Source organism: Tetrao urogallus, assembly GCF_951394365.1.
Source record: "Tetrao urogallus genome assembly, chromosome: 1".
Taxonomy (NCBI): Eukaryota; Metazoa; Chordata; class Aves; order Galliformes; family Phasianidae; genus Tetrao; species Tetrao urogallus.
In genome coordinates this window covers 21140810-21153349 of record NC_136813.1, presented here as the reverse complement: position 1 = coordinate 21153349, position 12540 = coordinate 21140810, and the positions used below count along the sequence as shown (strand labels likewise).

The 12540-nt window shown below is 37.8% G+C and overlaps 1 protein-coding gene across 1 annotated transcript; it reads right to left on the bottom strand.

Annotated features, from left to right (window-relative positions):
* Window positions 1–702: 702 nt before the first annotated feature.
* On the bottom strand, window positions 703–11761 carry USPL1 (ubiquitin specific peptidase like 1; the record flags this gene model as incomplete). Its single annotated transcript, XM_079549201.1, has 8 exons — window positions 703–2597; window positions 3799–3959; window positions 4618–4743; window positions 5972–6101; window positions 6500–6586; window positions 9236–9884; window positions 10990–11118; window positions 11666–11761. The coding sequence occupies 8 exons, from the start codon at window positions 11759–11761 to the stop codon at window positions 703–705; spliced, it is 3273 nt and encodes a 1090-aa protein (XP_079405327.1).
* Window positions 11762–12540: the final 779 nt, after the last annotated feature.

The following is a 12540-nucleotide window of genomic DNA, read 5'->3' as shown; positions in this document are numbered from 1 at the left end:
GCCCAGATCTTATTTAATTTACTTGAAGAAAATGACCCGGCTCTGAATAATGTTCAGTCAAATTATATTTTCAATTACCCAGGATGAAAACCCAGCAGGTGCCCTAAGTTCAAAAGGAAGTACTAGTATTTGTATCAGTCCTTCTTTGGATCCAGGGAAGGGGAGCTTACAGAACAGTAATTCTCAAAAACTCCAAACAAAGTATCACCATTTGAGTTGAGAGCTGCATACAATCTTTGCAGCAAAGGAGACAAAAATCCATTATTACAGAATGATGGATTTTTCCCCTAAATACTGGACAAAGAGACTTCAGGAGTTGGGTGATCCTGAAAAACAGATCCGTGTTACCTAAAGTACTTCTCATGCCATTACAACACCTAGGATACTGAAGTCTGTTATTTTTCAAACCCAATAAAACATGGGTACATTTCCCATATTAAAAGCAGCAAAAAAGTTAAGACTCATAGGAGCTACGTTTGAATGCATCATTATATCTGCTAAAATAACAGTTTCTTAAAAAAACAAAATGCCTTAAAGCACTTTGCCTGCTACAATAAAGTTTTAAGAACAACTGCAGTGGAAAGTGTTCAAGTACAGCCAGGGTGCAATTAAACTTGTTAGAAAATATAATTTAATAGCCATTTGTTTCAAAATATACATAATGTTGGAAAAAAAACCTCACAACCCTAATAAACCAAACATTCACCAAGTTTCAAAGAGCGTCTCATCAAAATGAGGTACATCTATGTCACCTGCCATTGTGGTTGGTGCTGAAATGGAGAACAGGTCTTCAAGGATATCTTCCCTTGTGGGACTCTCAAAACCAATTTTTTTCACACTGGATTTGCTCACTGTGTGTTCATAATTACTGCCCTTTTCAGGACTGTAATAACTGTGGTCCTCACTTGTCAGTGCTGCATGAGATACGCTGGTCTTCTCAGCAGGCTCTGCTGGTGCAGCACTGCTGCTATTTACCATTTCCATATACATACATTCATCTTCACTTTTTGGAACCTCTGAGGAAGCAACAGTTGAAGTAGGGGACAGTAATTCTGCCAGTATTTCATCATTACTATTATGGCTACTGCATCCTGAGTTCACACTGAATTCAGATGAATTATCGGCAGCATCAATGTGATACTGCAGTTCCCTTAAAAAGCTCTGCAGTAATTCACCATCATTATGAGATTCAGTCTGTGAAGGGGCACTTGCATAGCTAGCAACAGGTTTTCCAAGTTTCGCCTGTTCCACTGCTAGCCTGTCTAGTGAAGCCAACTTCTTCTTTTTAGCATTAAGCTTTTTTAACAGTTTCAGGCGAAGCTTCCTTGTTTTGTCACTATCCGACTCTTCTGCCTTCACGGAATTATAGCTAGGTGGATGGACCTGAGTTGTTTTACCAGAGCTACCCACAGTATGGCCTGACTTATTCCAGTTCAGGCATTCCATAGCATTATGATTCTGGGGGAGACAAGTGCCTTGAGAAAATCCTTTGAACTTCGATAAACAATGAGCATTATTACTGCGAGGAAGCACTGATGTTAGGGGCTGAGATGCTTTGCGTTCACCTCTGCCTTGAAATCCACCAAAGTTACTTGCTCCTTTAACTGGCAACCATGTGTCACTTAACTTCTGCACGGAGGGAGTTTTGCAGCTTCTCTCATTCTTGGGCATCGAGGCACTTGAAGGCAGAAAAGAAGTATTCTTGCTTAGCAGTTTTTTTACCCAGCTTCCTACAAATCCTCTTTTTTGGTCTTTCTCTGAAGGCTGAAAGGAATTATTATCAGCAGAAGAACTTGTAACCTGAGAATGAACTGCAATTTTGCTTGCACCTTTCAGGTCAGGTGATTTTTCTACAACATTCTCTATTGGTGGCAATTTACAGTTTATCTCTTGTCCTGAACTTAAACCACGTTCTCCATTGAGTAAGTTAGCTTTACCATCTGTGCTTTGAGCAAATAATGAGTCAGATGGGTTGGGGTCATGTTTTTTGGGTACAGGAGGAGTAATACTTGCTGGATTCAACTCTTGCAGAGATAAGCAAATGCTGGAATTTTTAGATAGCATGTTTTTATCATTCATAGGTACATCAGTTCCAATGAGCTCCCCTGGATAGGGAGTGTTAGGTGAAAAAGCCGATTCTTGCTTTTCCCGTGAGCTCATTTCAACAACAAGGTTATTTTCCATCATCTTTCTGTTCAGCACTGATTCACCCTCTGAGTCAAGTGGAGTTTCTTCAAGAATCTGAGTTACAAGATCATCACGGGCAAGATTTTCTAAGCCACAGTGTGCACTTTCACCCTCAGCTACCTGCTGCTGTTTCTCATCTGGAATTCTCACAGAATCTTCTTTGTGATCTTCTGCAAGTATACTGTGTACAGCATTATCAAAACCGTGGTGCAACACTGTGGAATTTAACTGCACATTATTAATAGTAGAATCCTCAATATTTTTACTCTGATGCCGTGAATTCTGTTCTTCTGGCAAGTGGGATGCTTTCCTTTCCCAGATGACAATATGAATCTCTGTTGGAGGAACTTCAAATCTTTTGTGTCTCCTGCAATACGGACCCTTTAAATCATCACATTCAAGCCAAGTTCCTGAAAAATAAACAACAACCAGTGCAGTGACTAAGAGGCTTTTGAAATTGAAGTCTCCATCTTCTGACACTTGTCAAGCATTTTTATTAACCTGACAAGCAGCAATTATATTTTCTTCTCCTTCATTCTGTATTATATCAGAGGAAAACTGGGAGGTTTCCACTGTAAAAAGATCACCCCAAGCAGAATTTGCAGCAATATTATTACAAGTCAGACAAGGTCTACTGAAAAACAAAGCTAAGTTTTTTTTGCCTGTCAGCCTAATAAGGCTGACATCTTGGCTAAAAATACTGCACACGTCTGAGCAAAGAGCCACCTCTTAAGCTTCTTGGTAGAACTTTTCATTCCTTACATGGAAGGCACAGGGGTTTAAGAGAAACTGCTCATTTTGTGAATTTGCCTCATCATCTGCAAATTGTTCATCAAGTATTTTACTGCTTGAAATTTTTTAAAACAGATACAGACCACATACACACGATGCTTAGGATATTCCTTACTAGGTGCTTCCTTACCAGCTGCTTCCTCTTTCTTTTTTTTCTTAAACTCAGGTAATATGACTTACACAATTTTCATACTGTTAAAACATTTAATAAGGCTGCACTCCATTCCCTCTAGAGAAGCACAAAAATTAGATACCATCTTTTTAACATCTGCAATTTCAGAGTTCCACTCAGATGAAGCTCTGCTGCCACCAATGCTACAACCATCATACCACTGGCAATGTTTCCATCATGCATGTGTGCCTCCCACCCCTCAGCTGCAGCTAAGTTCAGGAATGAATACAAACTTTATTAATGCTGTTAGTTCCACACATTCCCCAATTTCCAGTCAAGAAAGGACCAACTATTGGCTTCAAAATAACTGATGCTATTTGTCCAACAGCCATGCTTAGACTGTTCGCTCTTTTTTTTTTTTTTTTTTTAATTATTATCTAACTTTTACAAAGTTTTGAAAGGAAATGACTCTACCCAAATAACTTCTGCCCATGAGGGCAGAACACTGCTGAAGAAGTCAGTTAAATCAAAACTAAACCCTCACCCTAAATAACAGTTAAGTTCCTACAATTATTCCCAAAATCCTAAGTTTAGGATGCAGACAAAATAAATCCTTGTTACTGTCTATGGACTATCCAATAACCCATGAAACACTACTTGATGTAGAACTCAAAGTACTGTTTGTACACAGACCTAATGTTTCTTACCATCAGGATCCAATGACCAGGTTATGAAGTGCTTCTTACGCATTTCATACTGAATAACAGATGTTATTTGGTAGATTTCTTCTTCAAGCTGAAATGAGTAACTCTTCAGGTTGTTATGTGGCAAGCCTTCTACGAAATGGAACATTAGTACTGAGGGTACTCTATTAAGGAGACAATAAAGAAACAGTTTGTTACAACAAAATAGTGACAAAAATTCCTTAACAAAAGCTTTGTGCAAGGCATTTCAAGAGTTCTGCCCTTATTACTCTGTTTCTACACGGGACTCTTACAATTGTGCTGTACTCAAGGAAAAAGACATCTCCAACTGGATGCTCTATTTTGTTAAAGATGAGGGGAGAAAAAAGAAGACAAAACATGTACAGGACTTTGGGTGTGGGGAAAAGGTGAGAAAAAACAGAAGACAACTGCATCATAATCATAGTACAAAAAGACATTGTTCCCAAGGCTAATAAATAAATAGGTGAAAATAGTTTTATTCACCAATCCCAAAAGCTGCAGAAATGCTGAGATTGGCTATCAGTTGTTGACTTCTACTACTTAGTAGAAAGCATGACCTAGCTCAAACCTATGTGCTAGTCAGTGTGTTAAAAACTGTTCCTTCTATGCTTCATGTAAAAACCATCTGCAGCTTCAGCCTTTAAGGATTACCTAACATCTAAAGAAGTACTTATCAGAGTTTAAAGCTTTTCATCTGTAAACCCAAGACAACAGTTTAGTTTTGAAAGCAATACTATGTTCAATACATGAAATCACAGAATTTTATCCATTTTATTTTCAAGTTCATATGTCAAAACTCACTTTTCCAAAATCATCCGTCTTCTTTGAGATCTATCACTGCAGTTATTGCACGGAGCAACATGAACAGCATTAAGCGGATGCCAATCAGGGATTACATTTGTGAACGTTGTTAGTGTTTTCCTACATCTGGACACACACATACACAGAGTAAGACAATTTGCTGATTAGAAAACAATAAATATTTGCAGTTTACAAGGGGAAAAAGTTGCACGTTATGACAAAGCTAAATTCTGTTCATATTCATGCCATTTGCATGTATTCCTCTGTGACTACACTCTATCCAAGACAGCGCTGAATTCAGTTCTGCCACACATTATCAGTCACCATTTGCTCTCAGCAGCTCTGCAGCCTTGAGCAGAGCATTATATGCTCCTTCTCCCTTAGCATGTTATCTCTGCTTCCTTTTTAAGGGATGGTAGAGCTTCCACAAGGATCTGAGCAATTCACTAGCTACTACAATGTCTCAAGGAGAGAAGGAAGTGGTCACTATCTCAAAATGCACATTCTACAGTGTCTTGTTTAAAAAAACAACCAACAAACCAACCAATCAAAAAACCCAGCACACTCAGAGCATAGATTACAAAGAAGTTGTATTGGGTGAAAATACAACATATGGGATATTAAATAATGTAGTTTCTTCCTTAGCAGCAGAAAGGACTTCTCTATAATTGCTCTAACCTAGATTGTTCCACTTTTTTAAAAAAAAACATAGTATGCAACTTGGACACACCTTATTAAGCAGACCTACACATTTTACCTGGCTAACAGGTATAATTAATCTCACTTCACCTGTGGATCGAGAAGCTTATTGTATGAACTTCAGGTAGTGGAGAGAAACAGGCATTTTTCAAATAAAATGAGCTGTCTCATGAACACGAGGTCCCTTTCTCTGGGCATTAACAGCCTAAGTGACCTGTGGCTACATGAATTACACCAACCCTCAAGAAATGACTTGCCTGTAACACTATTTTAAAACACATTAAAATCTCTGATTCTTTTCAATCCCAGTGTACATTACAGATATCCTTCAATAGTAAAAGCACGCTAGGCACACATTCTGTAGAACAGCAACAACCTGTGTATTCTCAGCACAAGATCAGAGCGAGCATGGCCAGCCACTTGCTGTTACCTATTATTTCTTTCTTAGTTAAGAGATAATGTGGTTTCCTAAGACACTGCACAGCAGTAAACCACTTGCAAATGTCAAACTGAAGAAGCAGTTCACATAAAACTTCACCCAGAAACTTAAGCTATACAAGAACTGGAGATGCAAAGAAAAGTCTTTTATTACATGCAGATTCAAAGCTACAGTAGGACAGTTAAAGAGAAGGCACATTTATAAAAGAAATCTCACCGGTCCAGGTATTTGTAGCCACAGCACATGCATTCAAACTTCCATGAAAATGAATGCAAAAACAGTTTCTCAGCTTGCTGATCCTGTTTTAAGAGGAGAGGGAGTGCGAACACTGGACTTTCCTCCTTACCTTCAAAGACAGGGAGAAAAAACAGTCGCTGAATTTGAAATCAGATTTCAGTACTTCAAAAGGGAAGATAAGCTCACTGCAATGATTGCAATTCAGGGCATCCCTCTAAAGCTCCCAGCAAAGGGATTGATCCGTGTTACCTGGCTGTTCTCAATGACAGTTTCAGGAATGCAGCATAGTTACAAAAACCTGCCTACACTCTGAAAAAAAGCGAGGGACAAAACAGCTAATCACACAGTACACTGTGGGTATGTCACAAGCTAACAAATGTATGACTTGCAGGGTGTCTTGCATGCATTATACAGATGTATTTTTATGAACTGACACACTAAAAGTCTTTAGATGTACAGTTTCCTGAAAATAAATACTGAGGTGCTGCTTATTAGGTAATTACTTACCTAATTCACACCTAAGCTGTGGCTGAAGCTGTATAAAAATTTGGTTTCTTATTTCATTGAGAAGCAATTCTGCTTTAGGAAGAACATCTGTAGAAAAAAAAAAATACACATACTTTCATGTATTGATGTGCAACACCTCCAACCCTTTCACACACATGTAACTCTAACATGAGCTCATTATGTACGGATATCTTTCATACTAATCTACACTTGTCTAAAACTGCTAGTAAAATAGTCACTGCTCAGTATCCACTGATCTGAAAATTACAGACTGGTTTACAGAACTTGAATGCTAACCCAAAATAACTTCATCTGACTTAAATTCTCACCAAGAATGTGTACCCATAGCTAGGGTTCTTTCCAACTTGGGATATTCGATGATTCTGTTCTAGACAGTAATAACACGTAAGATTAATGGAGTCAAACATTACAAACCACAGAGGTTCAGAGATTAAGACTAGATTTTAAAATCTAAACATGAAGACCAAAGTACAGAGATTTGCTTACATGTTTGTAATGACATCATAGAATTCATTATAAAAATACTTAAATGCTAAATACTAAATTCCTAAGTCAGTATTTTCAACATTAAAAACCTATTTGTAAAATCATATATTTATCTTACTATGTATTTGCAACTTACAATGTCTATACACATACATTAAGCATATGAAAGAATACATCTGTTACTACACAATCATGATCACAAATCACACCAATTAAAGGAAGGATTTAGAACAGCTGTGGGAACTACTTCTTACTTTAAAAAATTACGTGTTTACCAGGTAAAAAACATTTTCTTGTATCTCAATTGCTTTTGCTTGTTTCAAAACATAGTCATATGCAAAAAAAAAATACTGAAAAAGTAAATAAAAGAACAAAAATACTACAGCTGTTTTCCACAATAACACTCTTCATCCGATCCCCTTTCCATTCCTGCCAAAATGAGCCAACTTCTTTTGCAGTAGTTCCTGGAAATGTTTCAAACATCACCATATTCCACCAGCCGTTCTAAGGGAAGCAAACCAGCACACCCACTTTAGGATGCTTCCATACCAGAGTTCCTTTGCAAACACAGCAGTAGCACAACAGAAAGGAAAAATAACATCTTGGCTGTTGCAATAGTAGAGGGCTTCCAGGTAACATCTGAAACCCCCAAAATCAAACAGACCTTCTGGCAAATAATATACGAACCTCTAGAGAATTTCTTTGGATATTTTTTTTTGTGTGTGTGCCTCTGTAAAGTACTGTTCTCTCTGCCACGTGGTGGGTTAAACCCTTTTTGATACACTCACTATTCTTTCCAGTAAAGATATGATATCCTTTAAATTATCTAGTGCTGTTCTATTACTATATTCTGTCATACTGAAACGTACACTTTTCCTGGAAGACCTATTGAAAAAGAAATTCATGAAGGGTACTGGCTAGCCAAAGGTCTGCAGTAATTCTCTGAAGGGTGATTGCTTAGAAGTTCAGGCTTATGACTCCACTGGGTCCATTCCAAAGGACCAGGAAAAATAAATCTTAGTTTAAGAGCCTTACACTGAATCCACCATATGGAAAGTGATCAAAGGCCAAGCTATCAGACTGCAGCATCACATCCTCCTCTCACTCCCACTGTGCTACCTGAAAGTTTGCCCCCAGCTGCTCTCCACTGTCCCTGTGCTTAGAGGCTCTCAAATCTATTAAGCTGCGTATCTGAGTACTTTCTAAGTTTTTCCAGACAGTATAAACCAGGTGTATGGGAACTGCTGAGTCACGGCCTGAACCTCTGATTAATCACCTGAGGCGAGCCATGAGTCAGCCAGAGGAGCACAGGTGAAGGCAATTCACCTGTGCTGCCGGAAGGGGTGGAGCCTGGCTCCACCCCTCCTAGACCTATTGAAGAGCTGGCTACCAGAGGGGAAGGATCTCTTCTGGAGATCATCTCTCTTGGTGTCTTGTGGTGAGCTCAGCCGAAGGGTAAGCTCTTCCACTTATTCTCTTTTGTGATCATTGTCTACCTTGCTTGATTCTCTTGATTATATTGTGATTACAACATCTTGATATCTGTTGATTAAACAATTATATTGCGATTATAGCATCTTGATTATACACCAGGTTAAAACCTTTTGACTAATTTTGACTAAAACGGGTTACATCCTCAGCACAGCTAGCAGACCACAGGGGAAGCATTTCTTCGATGAACAGAGCTGGAGCCAGAGAAGAACATGTTCCCAGCTTGAATATTTTTAGTGTGATAAGGCAACTGTTCGTTACACAGTGACATGAACCACATCCAAAACAATACTGAAGATTAAGATTAGAAAAATAATGCAATAATTAACCAACAGAGAAGAAGGAAACAAAGTACAGCTCAATCACATAATTCACAAGTTTCCTACTTTGGTTATGACCCCCCCCCAAAAAAATATATAATATATATATCAAGAGATCCTTTGTATTTGATGTCCACTTTCAAAGTGCACACATTTATCCCAAGAAAACAATTGCAGGGGTTACTGGGAGTCTGTGAGCTAAAGCACAGAATCCTGCAAATTCACAGAATCACAGAATTGTAGGGGTTGGAAGGGACCTCCAGAGATCATTGAGTCCAACCCCCCAATTCATAGTACTGAGATGTACCTGATTCATTTGTGATCTTGAAATAGAAAAGAGGCATTTTTAAGGGCATTGTACTAAATTCCTTAATCAGATCAGTCTGAATATGAAAAAATAGTAGCTGAATGAACTCACCTTTTACTTTACTCCTTTTACAGGTATTCAGCAGAACAGTTGCTTGATTGTATTTCGTCAAGAGCCTTTGGAGTAAACATTTTTCATCATCTTCTACTAGAGCAAATTTTAATGCTTCTAAGTGTACCAGTGCAGACAAAACACAATCTAACCAACAAAGATTATACTTGTTTCTCCACTGAAGACATAGATCTGTGTTACTTGTGGAACAGTTATTGTCTCTGAGCAAAACTTCAGTTGTTGCTGAGCTGTGAGTAGAGTTTGGCAGGAATTGTGTTCTGGAGCTAAAGTTCTTAGGCGGACTTTCTTGATGACCGTTGGTGTTGGAGGTTGTTTCAAAATCCACCTTGTGATTGATGGATTCCTCATTACTGGATTTTTGTTGGCCATTTTCTAACACGTCACATACACTCGACTGAAGGATACATAAGCTATCACCACAGTTTTTGACAACAGGGTCTGTATTAATAGTCTGCTCAACATTTACCACATCATTAGTTCTTGTCAGTTTTGGATTTGATTCGATAGGAGAAAAGTCACTGGTATCACACAATTTCCTTTTCTTATCATTAGATGGAACTTGAAGATTTTCTGAATCAGCAGAAATAATTATGCTGTTGAATGGTTTGTAACCAAGTGGGTAGATACACTACAGGAAAAAAAGAAAAGTTACAATGAAATCTCGAAAGTCATTTCAGGTGAACAAGAGTTAAAATAACAACTAATGAGATCCTCAAATGGAATGCAGGACTTGCATAAAATGATACTTCATTGAAATGAATACGTACATTCAACGTACGCAAGAGAAATTGAGCATTTTTATCCAACCACTGTCTTATAGATAATTGTGAAGTGTATCTATGAGTAGTAACTTCCAGTCCAAGAAAGACACTTTGATTTTGTTAAGGAGAGTTCTCTCATTCTGTAAAATCCATTCCAGTAGGGTACGTATTTGGGATTATTAACACTTGCTGGGGAGATTACTAGTATTAAAACTGGCAGGGCATCTTTCAGCTTAGCCTGATATATTAAACCATGCATTGGTAGGGTCATAAAATATGCTATTCTGCAACTGGGAATATACATTCAAACATACTATTTCCCATTTCCAAACCAACACCTTGATTATTTTAAAGTGGGGTGACGGATGCGGGACACAGCTTGAAGACATCTAGCCCTTGTATTCTACTCATTTAAGGGCACCATTCCACATGACTTTGCTATACCCTCCCTCCCCACACAGCAGAAGGGAGAGGCAGCAAACCACCAGTCAGATATTAAGAAGCCCAGAAATCTAGCTAAAGCTAAACTTAAAATGGAAAAGTGTTGAAAGATACCGTAATTACTATTACAAACCTGTGTGCATTACTTGAACGGGAAAATTGGAGAATCACAGCTTTATGAGTAAAACATCAGATGAATGCATTTGCCAATTTTGGCTTCATATTCTGGTTCATACAAAGATTTGTTTAGTATCACTTGTGTCCCCTTGTTATGTGAAACAAACTCTACCTTACTCCTTTCAACCTGCTCCCTTTACTCTTCAGAATAGCTAGTTGTGCCGACCACCACATAGACAGAGGTTTGCTATGTTTTTGTCTATATTACAAGCAAACACCATTCAGAATATAACATCAAAGGCATCATATTTCAACAGTCTGCTTACTACCAATCAAATCTTGAACTTAAGATGTTTAACCATTACTGGCAAAGGCCTCTGCACTAGCAAACAGGACTGTTAATTAGAGTAATACCTGAGGGTTTTCACAAAGATAAATGGACTCTTGAAAATTGATGCGGTAAGTCCGTAAAACTTGAACCTGGCCCTTCTCTTTGCAGACTGGACAATAGTCAGGTGAAGTTTTTTCCACAGGAGCATGGCTCTAAAAAAAAAAGAAAAAAAAATGCATAAACTTACATTTGTTAATATAGTGTCCCAAGTTAAGACATATACACGCAGATAGAAAAGCAACGACTAGCTTCTAAGCATGTAACATCTAACTCAACATTAAAAAATAAAGCAGATAGGTTTTGTCCTTGTAAATAAGATACAGTTACAGTGTAGAGCAAACTACACAAATTTATCTTTTGATTTAAGCATTCAAATCTTTAGTATCTTTGACAATACAACTAGCTAACATTTCATTCTACTTATACTAAAGCAAGGGAGTTAGAGCCAAGGTACACATGCTCAGATCTTTGAAATATGAAGTAATATACATAGAAATGCACAGTCATAAATACAGCACCAGTAAAAAGTTCAGACACAGATCTATTTAGAATCTTTCGCCATTGTTACAGATTTCCGTGGAAAATAATGTTGAGGGTTTTTGTTTTTGTTTTGTTTGGTAAAATAAGACCAATTAAATATCTCTCAAAACAGAGAAAAAATATGAACTTTGCACAGATGTAAAATAAGTTTCAACTGACTTTTCCCAAATACCCCACCATGTGGAGTGTCGATTTCCCTATACCAGTCCCTTGTCCAATCACGCGCAAACCATTTGTAGTCTTCTGGGTATCCATCCCTCTGAGCCACTGGCTAATTTATCTCACTTGTAACAATGTCATGACCACTAAGGACTTTTCAAAGACTCCTGAAAAATAAGAAGTGAATACAACAATTAAAGAAAAATTCATTTAAATTTTTTTTTGGGGGGGAGAAAAATACACCAACAATAATGCAGCCCATACTAACTGCAGTAATGACATCAGAGGAGTGTTTTCTTGACTCAAAATACATGTTTTCTAGCACGTATAATGAACTCAAAACTTTAAATTAAGCCACATACTAGATTTAACAGCTTTAGGCCATGAATTTGTACACTTATCCACTCTCTACATGCTCAAGATCTCACTTACTTGTTAAGTGTGCTATACTGGGTGGAGATGCTGTGTCCAAGCATCTCAACTTGCTATATTCTAACTCAGACAGAATTGATTTCCTTTACGAAATGGCTACAATGAGATCTTGCACAGAGCTGTGGAGGAATATTAATAATTAAAAAAAATAATTAAAAGCCCAAACACCACTTCAGCAGTTTTCAGAGAAGTACAATTGGTGCATAATGAAGGAGAAGTTTAACTTGTAAATGTAACTGCTTCCAACTCCAAAGGGCACCCTGCTGTTACTGTCACTGTTGGGAAACTTCTCCCATTACTTTAACAATGTTACAGACTCACTAGCAAATACGAGCTCTTCTGCAGTATCACTGCTACGTAAATCTATTGCATATTTTACAACTGACATCACATATTCCATTTTGTATGATTTCTTGAATTCAGGGCCAATTTTTGCCTTTCTT